Consider the following 21,615-nt stretch of genomic DNA (forward strand, 5'->3'; position numbering starts at 1 on the left):
CTGAACTCAAACTTAGATTAAGAGCCCTTTCTGCATGCTTTCTGCTGATCCTGAAAAGAATACATAAAGGCATGTCCAATGATGAAAAGAATGCAATCAATACAGCTCAATTTGTCTGCTATAATCTCACACTCCAGAATATGCGTTAGCTAATTAGAAGTAAAAGCTAAGTTTGTGATCTGAGATATAATTGAAGCATGAAATTCCCAACAAAGATAAGTTATAGCTTTGAAATAAAAGCGTTTTACTACCTAACCTGACCTATTCTGCCATTAACATCTACTGAGAATTGTAATCTTTTGGACTGACAGCTTTTAGCGAGCCTTTTCAACTTGGTTAAAAAGCAGAATAAAAATCAAGAACCTCCTGTGCAAATGCAGAAGGTACCAAAAAAATTTTTAAATGCTTCCATGTGATAGAACTACTTGGCCTTGAAATAATGAAAAGTCCAAAATCACAGATTACATTAAATAATTAAAGGAGAATTAAGTTCAGAAAAATATTAGTGATGCTGAAAACCTTTCTGAGATCTTTCAGTTTTAAAAGGAAATCTCTATTAATTTACTAACAAAATTTACTGGGGTAAATCCAGGTTTCGTCTTGTTATGATATGAAAAAAGAAAGACTCATTTCCTGTACCAGCCATCTTGCTCTGCACACAATCATCAAAAATTCCCAAAAAGATGGCCTAAGTAAATGTTTTATTGACTTTTTTTTTTTAAGATATATGAAGATAAACAGAAACCAAGTTTTCTCAATTAAAATAGTTTTACTGTATTTGTAGAAGGAATTCTTATACTATTCTGATTTGTCACCTTAATGTTCAGAAAAGGTGATGATGATTTCTGAAGATGCTGTACACTAATTTCTTGCCAGATAGAAATTTGCTTCTGAATATCTGCTTCTATCACATTTCAGAGCAGTTCAGAAACATACAGAACGTTAGCACAACCCAGCAGCACACTAGTTTTATGACAGTTTGGAATCAGCACCTTTACCACGTTACAGTTCCCCATTGTACCACTGAGCCTTTGTTCTGCTCCACTGGCACAAGAAGAGTTCTAACTCACAGAAATGTAACTGTAGTAAGTAGGGTTATGGATATGCTTCTGCCACTGCAGACTTGAGTCACAATACAGAAGTAAACCCAAATGATTTCCCATATTGCAATAAGCTGATCAACCAACCACTTACAAGTTTATATTTACATATTTACAAGTATTTTCCTAAAGATCTGAACAGAGAGTTGCATATCCAGGTCCTAAGATAAACAGAAGACCAAGCCTTTCATTTCCTGAAGGCAGCCTATAGGTTCCTACCATTATTATATAGCAGCATTAATAATCCCAAACTAACTCAAAAGCTAAGAAAATTAAAGCCATAATCTATTTCTACACAGTAGCTAATAATGAGAAAATCTTTACAACTTTTTTTTTTTACCTTGAAGTATCACTGCTAATAACCTGAAAATAAATTAATTCTGTTCAGACTGCATTATAGCAACATCTAAAACACTTTTAAATTGCAAGTCTCTTCATGTTTATTTCCTACTTTAAGTACAGAGATAGCACAAGACAACACAACAACTACATTCTTACCAGTAACTGTTCTTGGTCTTCCTTGGCATCCTTGTAAGAGGTGGATCCAGGCAACCAAGATGATAATGGAGTTTACAAGTATCACACAGTAGCAGTAGGTGTTGATCATGGTTCTTCTTGCAAATTCCACAACTTTTAATGTAGGTAGTAGAAAAGAATTATAATTACATTTGAAATCATAAACGATACATCCCAGAACATGCCCCAGTTTCAGTAAAACATGTGGCAACTTCAATTTGAATGCATCTTTTAAGTGCATAATTACTTCTAAGGAGCTGCTACTTATACACAGTAAAGCATAAAAGACACCTAATGTAGTTAACAATAAATGCCTTTCAATCTAATTTTTGATGACTTCTAAACAGTAAGTAATCACTTGATTCTTCAACAAAATGAATCAGTGGCAAATGGAAAAAATACTACCTGTGCCATTCAAATGGTTAAATAGAAAATCATGCTGCTATTATCAGTATTAACAATCACATGCTTATTTCCACAATGCAAGCACCCTGAAATAGGTCTGTGCTGCTTTTATGTTGGGCAATGTATCAACTCATAAGAAATTATTTCTATTTCCTTTTTATTACTATTATTTTACTGGAATTGAATTTTTTGTTATTTCCGAAAGAACAGGTGTTCATTGATTCTGTTATAAAATGGGAGGAACTAAATGACTTGATTTGAATGAAACAGAACTAGTAAAGCATGACTCCACTTATTTGTTTGTGTATGCATTTGAATTGCTAAATCCTCAGCCCACTGCCATGCCTTGAGAACAGATTTCTACCTCTCACAGCACTAAAATTAACTTTTGCTTACATAACCCTTCTTCTTCATTTAGCCTGCTAGCTGGGCAAGATACTGCCCACTCGCTGTGGCTGGAGGCCCAGCTGCTAGATAAGCAACAAACTGTGCCATTTCTCAGCCGGTGGCAAGAGAGGATGCAAGATGGTACGAATATTTCGCACAGTCATGCTTTGAGATCCTACCAAGTTCCACTGTTAGGCTTAGTTAAAACCCAGTCAGTAGCTTCACAACCTATACAAGAGGGGAAAAGGTGGAACAATGATAGAATAAGTGAAAATCTTTTATTTTCCTGGGAATTAATAGACATAGAAGTAGGGAAATTTAAACCATGAGACATCCCAAAGCATTTGACAATCTGTGAGCAAAAAGTAAAAATTCTTATACGACAAGTGTTTTATGCACCCAGCCACTGTGACTAAACAGCAGCAGCACTGTTCGCAAAATCCTCAGCACAGATGAGCGCATTTTCACATCACAGAGACAAAGGACCCTTCTATTTCAGCTGTGAATGTCCTTAAAGCACCCCAAACCTGACCAATATGTGCTAAGGTGATGAATTTGACTACTATTCACCTTAGCCTTCAGAAGTAAATAAAACATATAGAAAACTCTGAAGCATTTTATTAAAACCAAAGCAAATAACTTTCTCTTAAGACTTGTGTGAAATGATACGTTACTAGATGTTGTGTCTATTTTGTCAAGACTTCATTACTTGCCTATAAAGTACGGCCGGAAGTGTAGATGTCTTTTGTGTCCCTCCTTCCTTTTTACTTGGTTTCCTTTCCTTTGGAGCACGTAAAATCGCTGGTATGTTCAATTTCTATTGGATTTGAACAAATGCAGTATACATGAGTCTTGAGACTTTTAGAGAATACCTCTCCAATCTTAATGCAGGAAGAACAAGACTCAAACTATGAGTAGAAAATTGCTCAGCTAGCTATTTTACAGACAAGAGCAACTACAGATGTTTATATTACAAAATCATACTGGGATAAAGGAATACTATACATTTTTTTTTCAGTTCAATAAACAAAAACCATATTGAAATACTAGCTTTTAAATTTTTTCTTCAGGCTTCAACTAGTGGGATGGACAAGGATGCATTTGTTTAGGCAGCTGAAACAAGCAAAGGCAAATTCACAAAACTGACAGAATACTGAAGCAGTTTATTTTCCCCAACATCCCTGCTACATTGGTGCTCGATAGGTTAATTAGAAAAATTATCTTATTGGACCAAGCCCTCCACAAAGCAGATGAGATTCTCTTCGGGTTTCTACTAATCTGCAGTATGCTAGCTTCTCAGACAGCAACCATCTATCAAAGTCATTTCTCAGCAGCCTCATGGGTCTGCATCTGTTCAACCAACTGGAAAAAAAATGTCATGCAAGCTGTGCAAATGAATTCTACTTAACTTTTCTTCTCCTTTATTTTAATTTAGTAACACTTGCACCACAAAATGTATTTGTGAATACTTACTCAAAGCCATCTTAAAAAGAAAGGGATAAAAAAAAAACAACTTGATTCAAGACATACATTATGTGAGAATCCTTCTTCACAATTAGAAAAGATAGATGGACAAACAGAACTAGAAAAAGCTAGCATTCCTTCAGAACTACTACTGCATTAAAAAAGCTTCATTTTCTCAACAGCAGCACAAACTCAGCAGCATCAAAGGGCATGACAAAATCGTGACCTAATTGTATGTCTGTACTTCCACAGTTAACAATTTCTTCATTCTTCCTTAATAACATAATTGGAAATTGCAAGCTCTGACATTTAAAATATTCATTGCCGCTTAATACTTTTGACATGAAATATATATCAAAACACGGCAAGAATCTACATTTCTCTGTTTTCTCCATGTGTATTAAAGAGAGCAAAGATAATTGCTGGCAACAGGAAGCAATACAAATCTACTTCAAGATGTTTATATTCATTTGACCGGAATATTCTGGTCTGTCCAGTTAAAAATCATCATGTACATACTGCAGTTTTAAAGATTTATGTCTTATAAAAGCCATGAAGAGTTACTCTATCTTTTAAAGCCTACACTAAAGACAATGTGGAGATAAAAATGGTAGGATTAACTCATGCTTCACGTTAAGATTCATCACAAATGACAGGTCAATCAGTTATACCAAATGAAGGAATTCTGCAAACAAGATCGCTATTACAACAACAAAATTAAGCTACAGGTTCCCAGTAGGTGATTTGCAGAAGTCTAGAGATTTCAATCAGGAAACATTATCCCCAGAGCAAAGCCTGGGTCTGATCAAATCGATTTATTCAGGCATAGAAGTGACAAGACAGAAACAAAAAGGCCTATTCATGGAAAACCAGGTCTGCCTACGAACTGTAAAGGGAATGGGGAGTGGAAAACAACCAACCTGCCCAATGATTCTACCCAGCAAAGCCCAAATGCCCTGCCCTTCATTTCGCAGTTTTCCATTCAGGTTTTGTAGTTCTTCCAAGGACTCACACAGCTGAAAAGTTAAATAAAAATAATAAAAAATAATCAACAGGAATGAAAATCCATTGAGTTATTTAATACAATTTATCCAACCTCTTAGCTATCTAGGGTGCATTAATTTATTGTGGGATTTAAAAAAAAGCAATGAAACCCATGTCAATATAATTGAGATCACTGCAATCATTCAGTAATTTAATGGAACTAAGATGAAAACCTGGACAGCCACCTGTTTTGTAAAGAAGATCTGAAGCATTGCAGCATGAAAATACAGTTTCATAAAGTCAATTAGAAAACAAAACTTAAATACAGCAACAGCTTGTATGTGTTGTCTATACTACTTAAGCACTGCAGTAACCACATAAATGATTTAAAGCTCTATATTGCATTAGCAAAGAACATTCACTTACTCTCATAGAAAGCATGTATCTCATAGAAAGAGATACAAGTTATTAAAGATTACAAGCATTCCTTTTCTTCTGGAAGTAACTGTTAGTTACTACACAGCATATACAACCTATTCATTTGATTAAAAGCCCCATGCACAATCTCCTTCCCCTTTATCATCTTTAGGCAGTTCACAAGGACTTGCTGCTTCATTTCCATATGCTCTCATTTAAAACACGCATCCAACAGTTTAAGAATTAATAGCAATACTATTTTATGTCATCACTAACCATCACTTGATATGTTGCTGAATTCAGCAAGAATTGCAACTTGTCATCTGTCACAAAAGATACAGTATTTCTATGTTCCATTTCAAAAACATTTAAAGATTAAAGAAATAATTGTTTATTAAAAATCCATTTAAAACACAAAATGCTTTTTTAACCGTGATGATGAGTTAATAAAAAACTGCATTAGCAACAACTTGAGGGAGCAATGCCATTACTTACAGGCCACACATTTCGTATACTCAAACCAAACACTCAGAGGACAGTATGGACCTGTGAATACTGATTATTTCTGCCTGAGAAATTGGCCACGTCATTAAATCTAAGATGAATACCACTGGAGCTCAAGTTGACATAAATACATAAATAAACAACACACTGACAAACCTTGATTCCTAATTATCAAATAGCATTCCAAGCAGAGAACCAAGCAGGTTCAAAAAGAACCTAGAACTACACACAAGCAAAACAAACCAAACAAAAAAAAACCCACAGAGAGAGAGCAGTCAAACTCTGTTGTCTCAAAATCTCAAATGAACTGCATACAATGACTGGAAAAAAAAGAAGGGCCTTAAGACACATTTCACCATGAGGGACATATCTGTCCATGTGCAATGGGGGGTGGTGGAAAACAGAATGTTTTTAAAAGAAGAAAAAATATGCTTTTCAATACTAATTTTAAAGAAAGAATGGTTTGTATCTTTCTTTATAAGTCATTTTGTTTGCAAAGCAAAATGCTATCAAAGTTACCAGCAGTAATACTAAAACAGTACAATAGTTTATTATCCCTTCTTCTTCACCTTATTATACTCCACATGAAGCTTTTCTTGCTCATTTTCTAATTTATCTTTGATGTTCTTCTGTTCAGCCATATTCTCCTGGATTTGAATCATGCGCATATTTCTCTCTGTTTAAAAGAAAACTGCATTATTTCTTATCCTTGGCTACATTTTCAAGATTTATGCACTGAAAAAAGTCAAGCAATGAAAAGCATAAAACCATAAGAACACAAAACCACAAAACTATAGCCTATAGGTTTATTACACAAACTGAGTAGAATGAGCAGTCATAACATTTACTTCCTGCTGCATAAGGAGTAGTTATTTAAATGGTGAGCTTTGATCAGTCATCTAGAAAACAGTACTAAAGACAAAAATCACACATTTTCACACAGAAAGGGAGGAAAACGTAAGAAAAAGACAGCAAAGGTATCTAAGCTTTAACTCTTTTCCTAGCAAGGACTCTGCCTCCTGTTTACATGGGAAACATTTTCTTTTCTGAAATGTCTTTTTAAAAAAAATCACTAACTTTCTGCGTAAATACAGATACTAAGTGATAACATACCTGATCTAAAAATGAAGTCATAATTCATATCTATTAATAACAAAAAATACAACTAAAATAAAAAAGCCAATGAATCAGCACATTACAGATATAGAAAACAGGTAATTTTTCATTGAGAAAATTCTTACCGAGGTAATAATTCACAAAATCAGCAGTGAGAGCTGGTTGTTTATGTTTTCTTCTTCCATCAACACTGGAACTAGTATCCGAAGTATCCACTGGAAAAATGTCTGTACTAATTCCCATTAACTCAGCTTTGCGCATAAGCTTACGTATGGCTGAAGCACTGCTGGTAAGTGGTCGTGGTAGCTTCTCCCTGGGAACCCAGGCCTGAGGCCTGGTGGTGCGGGCCAGCTCTGCCTTGGCACGGTACTGCTGAAGCCTGGCATTGATTCGAGTCTGCAATAAAGAATTCCATAAATTGAAAATGTAAAGGAACAATTTAAAACTGGGTTTGAGTTCTATAACCTTTTGGAACACATCTGCAATTTATTTGCATTTTAAAAGCTGTATGATCTAATCAATGCTGTCTTCATTCGGGAACTCTGTGACTCAAGAAACATCCACTGATACAGACATTTGATTTTACTTCAAAACACAAACAAATAACATTAACCTTCCACTAGCTTTTGGAGGTATTCACGCATTTCTTGATAACATTTCCCCAATTAAACACAAATGTTTACTGGCTTTCAGACAATCCCTTCTAATAATAATTTGATGGGACTGTGAAAACTCGCTACTGGGAAAAGCCTAGGCTGACCGATCCAAAATACATTTATACACCTTTAATTGATACCTACGTAAGCAATAGAAGTTGATTAATAGCATCGTTGCCATATTTTACATCCTTTTTTAGGAACTCCTTTCTCAATGCTGTATCTCCTTTTAAATGTTAAGCTAGCCAATTACAAAACAGAAGTGAAGTTGGCAAGAGAAGCTCACAATATATATTGTTGATGACATCTGTATATCTGTGACCATCTGGGAGATCAACCCCAGAAGATCAAGTTGTCACTGACAGTTGGAAAACACTGTCTTGTGGGAGCTCTATGTAGTGGCAGTTCTAGCAGAAAATGACATCAACATACAAACCTTCAGAGGCAAAATTCCAGCTGACTATCAGTTAGAAGTTGTTTACTTGCCTGCAGAAAGAAGAAACTAAACTAATCCAACTGCCCCACCATATGGTATGAGATACTCCTGAGACAAAAGTAAAAAACGTGCATATTTATACACGCCATGCTTACGGAATATCTCTGATTAGAAATACTATCACTGAAGGCAATACTTAGCAGATTAACACACATTACCTTACTAGGTCTTGAACATTATGACCAAGAAACACTGTGGCTTGCAGGCCAGCTCTGTTCCCAAGGTCTTTTTCTTGGACACACAGCAGCAAGCAATAAATTCACCTAAAGCTACTGCCTCACTTTATTCTCCACTGGAAAAACCAAGGATGGTTTACAGCTTCCTCAGCTAAGATGCTTCTTTACTGATTACATGCTCAGTTCTGAAATCCTTGAGGTCATTTAAGATGTCAAACAACTGTATGCCTAGAGCTTTATTCCAGAAATAGATGACATTAAAATTACTAATCTCTAAATGGAATCCTGAAGCTACTTGGATATAATCAATTTTCAAGTATACGCCTTATTCAAGGAATATACATTTCCTTTATTGAGATATATATATAAAAAAAAGTATTTCAACATAGAATGTCTTTCAACAATCCATAACAGAACTAGAAAGTTTTATATATTATATTCTTTAGAGGGATTTACTTTTCACTGTCTCAGTTATTCCTGCCTAGGCTACAAAGCAGGGCTAATAAGCTCTGTAGGACCCAAACTGATTTTGCCCAGCCAGCACTTACTATTATGTTGGGTAGTATTCATATTACTGTCATTTCTCTACTACATAGGTGCATTTCACATAATTGAGAGCAGTTCTAAATCAAGCTATAAGAAGCTCAATACATAGCCCATAGAAATATTTCATTCAAAATTCTTCTATGATAGACTTTGCTCATATTCATTCTCAAATGTGCAGGTCATTTTAAATTAATGTTATCTTTTCCTATTCAAAGATGTTTGAAGAACTAGAAAAGTATAATTTTTTTGAAAAATAAAATTTTGATGATATGAAGATGTATTTTCTGATCATTACATCACAATTTTCCCTTCAGAGAAGAAAAAGGAGTTTTTTCTCTCCCATAACTGCCTTCCATTATTTACAGCACTTGCTACTTTCTGCAACAAAGTAGGCAGGATTCATTCAGACGAGCTACTGCAGGTATGATTTTTCCACAGAATGCAGTTCAGCCTATGCAATGAAAGCAAAGTATGCTACAAATTCCTCAGAATCAGAAAAATAATAAAGTACACACATAAAACATATCAAAGTACATATACTACCTCAGAAGGACTGAAACCTTTATATCAACAGGACATTTATCGGTTGAGCTTATGCAGTAACTAACAGTTTTACATGGACCTGCAACTAGACAGGGAAATAGACTTCGCCTAAGATTTTCAGATAACTCAGCAGGACAGGCTCAGTTTCTGTACCCACATTACTTTTTTCTGGGAAATCTTTACTATGAAAAATGCAGCATATAGAATTCCACTTAGGCCTCCAAAAAGTGAAAAAGGATATAACAAGAAAAAAGTTTAGGTGAGCAAAACTCTTCTGCCCAGGTCAAGATATTACTAAGAGAAGAAAGTGGATTTTTACAGAACTTGGATGTACAAATATGCCCCATTTATTGTCTGGCTGTCTTTTTTGTTAAGAATTTTGAAGAAAACGTTAAACAAAAATCTACAAATTACAATGAAAATGTAATTACTAACTTTTTGCCACAAAACCAAAGTAATATTTTCCAGCTCAGATACAGATATCCCTATTTGTTAATTAGTTTATTGAGAATTGTTCTTAAAAGACCAAAACCTACAAGTAATTCACTGCTTTGTTAAATGACCAAGCATTATCAACATATTTCACATGTTATTTCCTACTATAATAACCATTTCCCATCCTCTTGAATTCTTGTTCAACATGGATGATTAATACAGGGGCATTTTTTTCATGAATACAATACCTGAGCTTCTGGCGAGAGCTGTTTTTCTCTTTCCTGCAAGGACATTTTACAGTAAGATTGTAATGCCAAGTAGTTCTTCCGCTTCCATTTTCTGTCTAACCTGTCCGCATGCTGTTTACAATAAGCAAAAAAAGGGTCAGCTATATCCTGTTTCAGAGAAAACAAAGGGAAAGGAACGAAAATAAAGTAAGACATACGAGGCCAAAAGGCTCTGAACAACACAAACATTCTGGCAGCCACTTCACATGTTAAAACAGACATGTTTTTAAAAACTATTATGTATGTTTCTAAATCAATTTTGTCATGCTGATATAATATACCATATAAAGTGTTTTTCCGTAGTTTACATTATGTGACCCTAAACATTTTCAAATGCATTAACTATTTAATTATCTCCTGTTCAATCTCTATTTGCTCATTTTCAGAAGAAATAGCAGAAGAAATTCGTAAATATAAATAATTTTAATGTTTATCATGTAGTGTTAACCTCCTGTTGCTTCACTATGTCATCTTTTGCATTATATCCTACAATTCTGAAATATAAAAAAGGCAATACATTGGGTTTTCTCAGACGATTCTCCAAATAGCTTTGGTTTACATGATTTACCATATCATAGATTTATTTTTTTCGTCCCATTTTTCATTCTTCACTCCATCAGATCTCCACATTATCATGTCTGTAAGTTTACAACAAGATTTAGCACTTGCAAATCTTGCAAGCAGACTACAAATATCTAAGCCATGAGGAGATATGGTTTGAGAAGTAGATTTCTGTATTTCACTGCCAGTATATTTTCAAAATTAGAGAAACACCATCATAAATCTACAGACTAAGAGGAACTTAAAGCAGACTTCCTTCATAAAGTAATAAAAATATTAATAAATAATTTGCTTATAAAATTTTCCCTTAATCCAACTATAAAACACAGCCAAATAAATTCTACACAGGATTTCCTTACAAATATATTTTATTTCTATTTAGATTTTCAGAGTGTGTGACAACTTCCTTCCATAATTTAGCAACATCCTAAAATTAGATTCTGTGAGGCCCTGATTAAAAATATTTTGGCTACAGAAAACATGTTAAGAAAATTTTAAGGTGGAAAAGCAAGCATATGTATATGCCTAGAAGAAACTCACACAGAGTGTTTGAAGAATCAACTTTACATGTAATTTATTAGAAACAACAACAATGAGGTAATTGTACTATCTTCTTATTTATCAGTCTTACAGAAGAAACTATTTTGTGATTCCTTTCAGAATCACTCAGTGGTCTGCTGTTCTCAGAAGTGTCAGCGTCAATAATGCAAGTAATGCTTGCTTGTATGTTAGCTGTGGTATTTCCCGACAGGCTTAATCCAATTCATACATAAAAGTATTTACACCATAAAAATGAATTCAGAAGTAAAGGCTTCAGATCTAAACTGCTTTAATAAAATTACAGGAAGAAAACTGGCAAGAAGAGATATTAAAAACTTATCAGCAGGTTATAAATGTTTGCTCATCGTTCTGATTCCTAACATTAATGTTACCACAAGGAAAGTCATATACCTGTACTGTAATTGCAAGAAAATACTGGAAAACAGGCAGGAAAAAATGGTATTAGAAATGCAGTTAATCTCCCAAGACAGCCCTATTTGGTACGAAACAGATTACTATACTACATAAACAGCTAGGTAAGTATGCCAACCCAGGTAAAGTTCAAGAATTAGAGATTTAACTCATGTCTGTATTGAATGATCGTCTATTAAGCCAATTTCCGTGTTAACCTTCTCTATCTCTTTATCCAGGTTGTTTCAAAAGGTGCTCAAATTTGGACAATTTGGAGAACAAAGAGCTTGGGCAGTCCCTTTACTTGGCCTATGACTTGCTACCAATTTACAAAAACTTTGTTCGGGTGTGGTGAGCAAAAAAGGCATAATTTCATAACATCTTCAAAAACTTTAAATACAAGTCTTTTATTCTATTCTTTCCATAGCTACCTCTTCTGCTGCTGCTTCTGAGAGGAGGCCTTCCTTCTGAGCACAGGTCACGTGGAAATAAGCTCTGCACATCCCAGCATCACAACTAATGCATACACCAGTTCTGGCAAAACGAGGATCTTCACAAAAACTGCATTCCTTTACAAAGAAGAGTGGAAAATGTTACAGTAAAAATTTCAGGTGTGTTTTGCCTAACATTTGATAATTTTTATCTCGCATATAAAACCCAAACCGTTTCTGGGTGGTACAGAAACCAAGTATGATGCAGACAGCTGACAGTACTTAAAACTTCACCCCTTCCCAACGCCCATTATTGATTTCATCTTCAAGTAGCAATGGAAAAGTGCTTAAACAACCTAAACAGCATGTTGGATCAATTTTTATATTAACTTCCATGTCTTGTACTTCCCTTCAGAGTAACAACTAAATAGCACCCAAGCAATTCATGCACAATTACTTACATAAGTATGGTATCATAAAACAACATTACTGCTCAGCAAATGCTCAATTTTTCAAAAAGTTCAGAGGACAAACAAGAAGAAAAAGCAGTGCTCTGGATGACTGAAAGCCGTAGATAATTACATAGATATCTTTTGATAAGCAAGAACTGAGGAGCAAATGCGTGATGATGCAGAAAGAAATAACTGCCCTGCACTGCATAAAGATGATCTAAAATTATACAGGTGTGCATTTCTTAATCTCTCACATGCTAAATACAGAGCAAAGCTGTGCACCACCTGGAGGAAGTATCTCCATGCAGAAAGTTAAACAACAACAGAAAGGAATGGTAAAGAAACCTCAGCGACTGAAGAATCTCAAAACACCACATACACCACCCTAAAAGGGACCCCTTTGGCTGCACAACAGCAGCATGTAACAGATAAGAAATGAAGTGAAAAAGAACATTATATTAAGCTGAGTTTGCAGGGAGAAATTTAGCTAAGTAAACCGTAACTTCCACACTTGGTACAGCAAACCACGTATGCTTCCAGCTCTGTGAGAGCAATGAGTCCTCATCTGTGCGGTTCACTTTTCCTCTACTTACAGTAATAAAATACACCCAGATTCTTAGCCATGCCCCTATACATCACTCATGTTAATAAAAAAATAAAACTCATAATTCACTGCAACACCAGTCTGTAGGGTTTGGGGAGCTTCCTCCAATATTTTTTTTTTTTATACAAACATTTCTGAACAACGTTAAATGTCTCAGCAGGCCCACGCTGAACACGCTCCTGATATACGTATGTTGCACACAGGCAATCTAAGGTGTTTTAATTTAGTTTATACATTATACGTATTTTTTAAAATGTATATATCTTTTCATTTAGTGTTCAGGTTTATAAATTAACATTCCAGAAAATGAAATTGGCTATGCACAGATGAAGCATTAGAGCAGCAGGAGTACAACCACCTTCGCTCACATTAGCCTGACAGATTGGGCTTCTCTAGACTGTCCACAATAGCTACAGAAACAATATTTAGTAAATTACAGAGTGCTGTCTTCTCCCCATTGCAATCTTGTTCAGCTTGGTTTGTGCATGATCACTTCTGATCTGGATTGAGAACATATACAAGTAAAAGAATTTTAATTTTAGAGGCATTTTTCTGTTCAAATTGAGGGCCCTATGTTGGTGCGTTGGGTTTTTTTTAAATACTGCTTTGTAGCTTATAATTATATAGACCCTAAAGTAATTCTTACTGAACATACAACTGTTGATTTCTTAATCAACACAACCTTCCACTTCTCCATTTCGCATCCCATAAATCCTCTTCATTTTCCATCTATATTCTGGCAATCTGCCACTAACTAACTGACTTTAAAAGAAATTAGCACCTGTGTGAAAAATAACGGAAATTAAGGGGAAAACAGCGGTAAAAATTATGGCCAACAGTGGTAAGGAAAGTGGAAAGAAAGAGGGAAGTAAGAGCAATGGTATAACGACCACGAACAACCAATCTCATTTTTGTCCAGAACCTCACTGCAATTGCTATAAGCAAGAAAAATAAAGTTGGGAAGATGTATGTTATTCTATTATATGTAAAAATGTAAAATAATGCTACTCATTGGCAGTATCTCTTTTCTAAACTCACCTTGGCACCATACTTTGAATAATTCATTTCTGTAAGTGTTACTGGCCGCAGTTTGTCAATATCTCCAAATGCCACTCCTGGAACATAGAGGGCACAAACAATATGGACCCACCTAAAACAGCAGATAAAGTTAGGTTACTGTTATCAACATTTTGATCCTGTATTATACTTACCATTTGCAGATCTCAAAGTGCCTTGTAAATGTTACAGAGGCTAGGAGAAATGTGTTTTAAGGAGAGTACTTCAGAAGCAGGGAGAAAAGGCATATTCGGAATTCAGCAGCTCACACCCTGAACCATAGAGCAAGGCTTCTCAAAGGCACTGGGATTGCTTTGCCTATCTGGATAAAGGGCTGGGCTACCATCACCTGGCTCTCACATGGGGCTCCACACTGCTTTTTATGCTACATGAAATGTATATGAAGATTTTGATATTACTTACAAAGCCAAGGCAGACAGATAATTTGATGAGGGGGCAGGGGGTGGGGAGGAACAGAATCACACAGGTAGTCACTGCAATGCTGAGCTCTAGTCATAGAGCTATGAAGTACCTACAACCCAGCATCAAGCAGACTTTGCCTTGTTACAGTTACACCTGTTCATATCACCAAAACTAACTAGTTTTAAGCAACAAAGATAGGAGCTGCATTCAGTTATAAGCACACCTGAGTTTATTACAGCAATGGCTATCTGACACTGTTACTTAGCTGTACTCTTTTTCACTGGCCATAGACAAACTGGAGGGTAACAGGTCTAAAATCTTCAGACCTAAGGGGCATAAAATGAGACAGCATGAATTTGGACCTCAGTGTCTAGTAATCAAATACAACACAATGAAAAAGGCTTCAGCCTCTAGTCTGCCTTTGACAGACATCTTCATAATCTCCTGAAACTCTCAATTACCAAAGGACAGCCTTGCTGCAGTAGATTTATTTTCTTCTTCTTACATAATGAACGCTTTCTAAAAGATCCAACTCTCATTGTCACAAACCTCATTTGTCAGTGACAAACTCAAAATCTGTTCTACACAGCACGCACAACTCAAATCAACTGAGACAAAATACTCCAAAAAACTAAGTATCCCTCTCCAAAGTAATCTTTCTACTTTTTCAAAATCCCAGAAACTATTTGCTACCCCTTGCTAAGTCACTAGGTGGGAGCAAACTGTCATACACAGAAGGTCAATATTGCTACTTTCTGTTATCTTAAAATATTCAAGAAAACAGCCTGACAGTTGTAGAGGTGTGTAGCTACTACTTTCAATATATGAGCTTCCAGATGACATCAGATACAACCAGAGACTTCAGACAAAACTAAGCTGAAATATCCTGTATTTGACCCTCAGCAAGTATGTTAATTCAGTACTCTATAATCTTCCCAGTCATTAACTTGTAACAGTAAATGCATCACTAATGAATGCTAAAGCTTCTGTTCTAATGGAATCATAGAATCCACCCCCTGTATTCAAGACTCATGATGATGCTAGAAACACTTCTTCCTTTTGCTCTGTCATTACCCACATATCACAGATCTCTTACCACTACTTAAATAGGCACCCTTGCAGCTATGCTCTTTTTTTCCAATCTTCTACTACTGTTTAGGCTATCTCTTCTCCCTCCTCTTCGTTTTGTGTGTCAATAAAAAAAAAAAAAAGTGAGTCCAAAGCAGTAAGATCCTGGGTTTAGCTCCACTTAAATAGCAGATTTATTAACCTGTTATTAACTGGCTGTCTACAGATGAGAGAAATACTTAAGCTGATGGTTATACCAGGCAAGATCTGCATGAAACCCTGAGTTCCCATGTTTCTGAAATCAGCATGTTCCTCATCAGTGGCCCTTAGACCGGCAGTGCTGGAATTTATCATATTCACATCTATTAAATGTCATGTTAATTTTATATGACTTAAATATCCAAACACAAATTCAAAATAAAAGCAAGATATGAAAGGTTCAGTATCAAGCTCAAAAATACATATACATTTAAGTACTTACAAAAGAAAAGAATGATCTTGCAATGTACAAAATTGGTGAAAAGACTGTTCATTTAGCATATTCCCAAAAATAGTCCATGATGATAACCGGATAACAGAAAAATCCCAGTAACAGTAAGAAAATCCTTAGAAGCCATTAACTCACTTCACTCTATAATAAATTTCCCAGTAAATTTAACATTCATCACAACACTGATCCACAGTGTCATACTAGACTCTCTTCACCTTTTTATTTAAAAAGAAGTTTTTACCCTATTGCTAAATCACTCATGTTCAAGAGTCTACGTAGTAAATTTCCTTTAAAATATGAAAATTTAAAACTATTAGAAGAATGTATAAACACAGATTTACATGGAGCAGCTGCATTGCTTTGTCTTCACAGAGTTTACTAGGGTTCTCCATATCTACAAAACGATTTGATCACAGCACTATAACTACTGGAAGGCTCAAAGAAAATTTAAAGTTTAAAGATAACTTACAGCCTTGTCTTTAAATGAGATGGTACAAATATGACAGCACGCTCACTGCCAGAGAACTGAGATACTCAAGTGTTCTGCCGAACTTCTTGCTGCTCAGATAGGGAGTAAAGCTTATCACTGTTTTTATTACAGCATAAATACCCCAGCATGCCAGCACAACCTCCTAATTTAAAACAGTGTTAATGCAAAAAGTAAGATTCTTCTCATTACTACATGAAAAGTGTATCCTCTGTCTGCCTCCCCACAAAAGCAATGGAGGCACAAAATATTCCTGTGGGGGAGCAACGAGGCACCTGGTACCATCTCTGCCCTTCCACACTGTATCCAGATCTGGCTATAGTTTGGCCTAAATCACTACCATACCTTTACGAAACACTCCTACCAAAAAAGCATATGTGCGTGCATAAATGTTTATTTTCATATATATTATGCATTTACTAAAATACATACTTCATCTAAATGGGCATACACTGCTCGTTTTCAAAAGCAATCAAAATCCTTTTTTTTTTAAAGCAAAATACCAAAATGCAGAATGAGACCCGTAACCTTGAGACCAAGAGACTGCTTGATTTTAAATAAAATCCTTCTAAATTCCATAGAGCTTCTTTCTATACTCTTCCATTGATTTAGGATGTGTTATATAGAACAAACTTATATAAACAGAAGTTACAGATCTCCACAATTACTATTCTCAAAAAAAATCCAAGGTTCTGGTTGGAGATTTCTGATAGTAAGTTTTAATACAGCCTCCTAAACGTACTCTCCAAAGTTCAATATAAAGATACACATCTTCTACAAGCAGCTGCTTCTCAATTTAATTTGCACAGTTTTTTCATGCTCCACTGGTGTATTAAATGCTGCTGCACTCTGTAGGAGTTTATCTATGATAAACCCAACAGCTGGCTGCTTGCTTCATAGTGACCTTCTCAAAATGTTTTAGTACATGTCACCCAAGTATTACAGTATTACAGATTTAAACTGCCATTTCAGTGTGATTGGCACACAACTGCCTCCTTTCTTCAGCCACCTATATGCGAACTTGGATCTGAATCTTTATTAAAAACATACACAAGTCAGTCAAGTTCACAGCTGAAGCAATCGCAGCTGCTTTTAATACCAGTTCTAAATATTTTCCTGCTCATTTGTTTAGCTGCACATGTTTTAGAAGCTTGTAATTAAGACAAATTGGGTAATCAAAGAAGAATAATCTTCCTTGTTACTTTACCATCCATTTAGCTTGGAGCAATGATGACAGATGTTGATTAGGAAGAAGAAAAATACCATACCGAAACAAGGAGAGAATTCATATTCTTGAATAATAGCATTCTAAGAAATAAAATTTCATAAATTCACATTTATGCTTGTGAAACTGAGAGGTTAATGTGAAAAGGCTTCTGCTGAGAAATTAAGCACCTCATTATTCTAATGATTCACCTTTCACGTAGGAACAGAGAAATTATTCCAACTTGATTATGAAGAGAAACTGATTATGTTTGGTTTGTGTAATTTCCAGCACCAATGCATACGAAGTATTTCTTTTATAAAGGCGGTAAGGGGATGGAGAGAAATGGCGAGTTAAAGGAATGTTATTCAGTACTCTCTCTGCTACTATTTCAAGAAAAGAATTGAACTGAGTTACAGTCCACAAAGTACAGTGGAAACACAATGGACACTGCCTGCCCTAAGACCCTGCCCTTAGCCTGTAGTGCCCCATTACTCTTAGGGCAGAAAGAGAGAACACAGGAATTTTCACACGGTAGTTAGTTGGGGGTCTTTCTAGTACATGAGCTCTGTTTATCTGGGAGAACAGACTTATTCATGATAGCCACACCACATTATCTAGCAGGTAAAAATACAATCATAACAATAACAAATTAATGTGTTAATGCCCACAATCACCAAAGCACACATGTGCATCTGCACAGAGAACCAGTGTCACAGAGAAAACACTTCCACATTAACCAAAAGCATACTAACATTTTACAAGAAGAAATTTAAGCAATTTTTTAAAAAGTTAACCATAATAGAAATGACAGACATGTGGGAAATTACATACATAGTGCTTAAACTGCCTTACAGAACACAGGAACAAAAAGGTTGAAATAAAATCTGTCGTGATACTGATTTGATTCTCATATTTCCTAAGTGTTGGGCAATTGACTTTAGTCTTTAAAAAGATTTTTTTTTCATATAGCTGCATTAGTATTAAAATAAAAAACAGAACGCAGAAGTACAATTTGTTTTACTGTGGGAGACACACAGACACTGTTGAACCTGAGATGGACCAGAAACTGAGGATCTGAACTCCAGAGGTATTTAAAAAGAAGCACAACTGTTTCTACGGGGTCAAAATTATTTGCTACAAATCCTGCCTCATTTGTGTATTTTTTTTTTTAAATAGGACAGTATTTTCTTCTACTTTCATTGTTTCCCCACTATAAGAGATATGTAACAGACATGAAGGGGAAAAAAAATATTTTACATGCTGCTTGCATATCTTTAAAATAAATCTCAGCTACAAATTGAGAAGCTGAGCTCAGTGTATATTCAGTGGAGAAAAGCAGATGTCTCCAAAGGTTATTGCTAGCATCTGCATACAGTGGTCAAAGTTCAGTGTTATGAATACCCTCATTATCTTTTTATTTCCAACATAAATTCAAATTTGTTTTGCCATCAGGAAAAAATACAAACTAAGATAGAAATGCAAGTCCATGTACAATCCACGAAACTTGAATCAACTTATGACACTTTAATACTCTATTTACTTTTCTGAAGACTGACATCACTGTATGTAAAAAAAGGCTTTCCAAAATATCATCCTGAGCTCTGCTGAGCTTTTAACGACGGCAGGACCAGATCATTACATTATTGGCAAGAGCAAAGTCTGTGTAAGACCAGAAAGTAATAAATACACAGCAAAAAAACACCCAACCTAGCACACAAGTGGGGAAAAAAGGAGGAGGGGGGAGACGGACGGACATGCTTATGCAGACATTACAAGATAGCTGTATATGTATGTGATAACATATACAAAAGCTCACTAAACACAGATGTTAAGATTAAAATTTTACTTCATTTTAACTCACTTCCTAGCGTTTGTACGAGTCCATCTAGGGAACTCATCACAATGACCAGAGAAAACCATGAAGATCACTTCACCAGTGGGTGAAAAAAGAGCGAGGCCATGGTTACATTTTGCAATTTGCTAGTAAAAAAGATGTTGTTCTAAAATACATAGCTAAGTGTAAATAGCAATGTGACTATGAATTCATATTAAAAACATAAAAGTTTTACAGTAACATGTTGAAATTTCTGAATTTCAGAGTACTTAAAGTATTTGAAGTAATATTTAACTGAATATTTAACTAGATTCTCTCCAACTAATCCATCATCATCAGTAAGATATGTCTGCAGACTTCTGTATTTCTACATCTCAAACACATACATTGAAACAGGATTAAGAATGCTTCCTTTTCCTCTGAACAGCCTTAGCAATTTAATATTTCCCTCCTGTATTAACATGATCAATTAAGAGTTTACAACAGGCCCAGCATGTGAAAGCTTTCTATATAACCACACATCTACAATTTATATAACTGTAAATTGTATGGGAAAAGAACTTAATTGTCATGGTCTTAGGAAAAAAAAAATAAAGAAAATCAGAAAACAAAACTAAACAAAACTTCACCCATCAAAACCCAGTAACAGTAGCCATAAATCAGACATCACTGGTAGTCCTGCCCTCTCCTTTATTATAGAAAATTAGTTACCATTAATATCTACATCTTAATTTATTTTCCAAACGTGACAGGAATGAAAATCATCACATGAGAATTAATCCACTTACTCTCAAATTAGACCTGAACTCCCTCCTAAAACACCCACCTCTGGCTGGAAATTATCAGAAGTGAAGCATATTCTCAAAAACCAGGAATATAATTTTCATCATTCAAAATAATCATAATATACCAGGTCTGTCTGAATACCGTTAGCACAAATTCAATATAATTTTGTTACATTTTTTGATTAACTGACATCAGTGACACCCAGCTCTTAGCTCTCCTGAAAAGAAGCACAGAGCTGTCCTCCCACTTGTCATACTTAAAAGTCAACAGACTTGAGCACAGTCTGTACAAGGTTGCAGTGACGTTACCTCGCACAAAGCAGAATACTACAGGAAGGATAAAGTCTACTTTTCCTTCCTTCAAATGGAGCATATGCTTTCATTTTCCCTCTGGCCACATACTTCTCTCAGTCAGTAACGTGTTTTCTGCTGCAGACTTCCTAATACTTTTTTGTGGCATTATTAACTAAAAAAATAATACTTTGGTGTCTTGCTGCTCTTCAGGATTAACCATGAAAGCACCACAATACTAGCAAGGCATAAAATGAAACTTCCTGGCAGCTGATTAAATTGAACTAGCAGAATATATGCTCAAATTCTAGATACCAAATACTACTAGTATATCTTCTAGTATATCCAGTAAGACATCTGCAAGCATATAGCAATATATGGTCACTTCATACTGAAGAACAGGATTTATCAGTCCTTGAAGTAAATGTTTCTTCTTTTGCTCAATGGCCAATAAATCTTCATTCTCAAATTCACCTTAAGACAACATCTTCCTAATATTATAATGGCCATGAAAAATATTAGGAGCACACAAAAAAATTAGGTGACTGACTATCCAAAGAGCACCCAACTCAAAAGTAAGGTGAGAGAGTGGGGACATCAACAAAATTTAATTTATGATACTGTCTACTACAGAAACACAGCAAAAGCCAATCTTTTAAGTGTAAGATGACATCAAATTCAAAACATCACTTCTTTAGTCTTACCTGCCTGCATCCGTCTCCTTAAAGATCCCATCCTGGTTAGGACACAATTCACAACTAGGTGTGACACCACATTTGCATGCATCACAAAACCAAGGTTCAGTGGAATTTTCTGAAGCTGAACTCATGATAGAGTCGCTCTCTCCATCAACACCATAGCAACCTACAGAGACACAAAAAAATGGAAGATCAGTAGAAGACAATTATAAAAGTAGACAGTTGTCAGTTATGATTTCAGCAGG

The 21,615-nt window shown here is 35.4% G+C and overlaps 1 protein-coding gene across 1 annotated transcript in view; it reads right to left on the bottom strand.

Annotated features, from left to right (window-relative positions):
* Nucleotides 1-21,615, bottom strand: part of PHF14 (PHD finger protein 14) — a gene marked incomplete at both ends in the record, with an annotated part of 90,723 nt that overhangs the window by 58,580 nt on the left and 10,528 nt on the right. The window contains 9 exons of the mRNA XM_010189739.1: nt 1,599-1,730; nt 3,122-3,225; nt 4,793-4,888; nt 6,347-6,453; nt 7,019-7,289; nt 9,994-10,140; nt 11,976-12,113; nt 14,070-14,181; nt 21,377-21,536. Of these exons, the coding sequence (XP_010188041.1) occupies nt 1,599-1,730; nt 3,122-3,225; nt 4,793-4,888; nt 6,347-6,453; nt 7,019-7,289; nt 9,994-10,140; nt 11,976-12,113; nt 14,070-14,181; nt 21,377-21,536 (1,267 nt within the window). The remainder of the gene's footprint in view (nt 1-1,598; nt 1,731-3,121; nt 3,226-4,792; nt 4,889-6,346; nt 6,454-7,018; nt 7,290-9,993; nt 10,141-11,975; nt 12,114-14,069; nt 14,182-21,376; nt 21,537-21,615) is intronic.

This window comes from Mesitornis unicolor, unplaced genomic scaffold (assembly GCF_000695765.1).
Source record: "Mesitornis unicolor isolate BGI_N332 unplaced genomic scaffold, ASM69576v1 scaffold34048, whole genome shotgun sequence".
NCBI lineage: Eukaryota > Metazoa > Chordata > Aves > Mesitornithiformes > Mesitornithidae > Mesitornis > Mesitornis unicolor.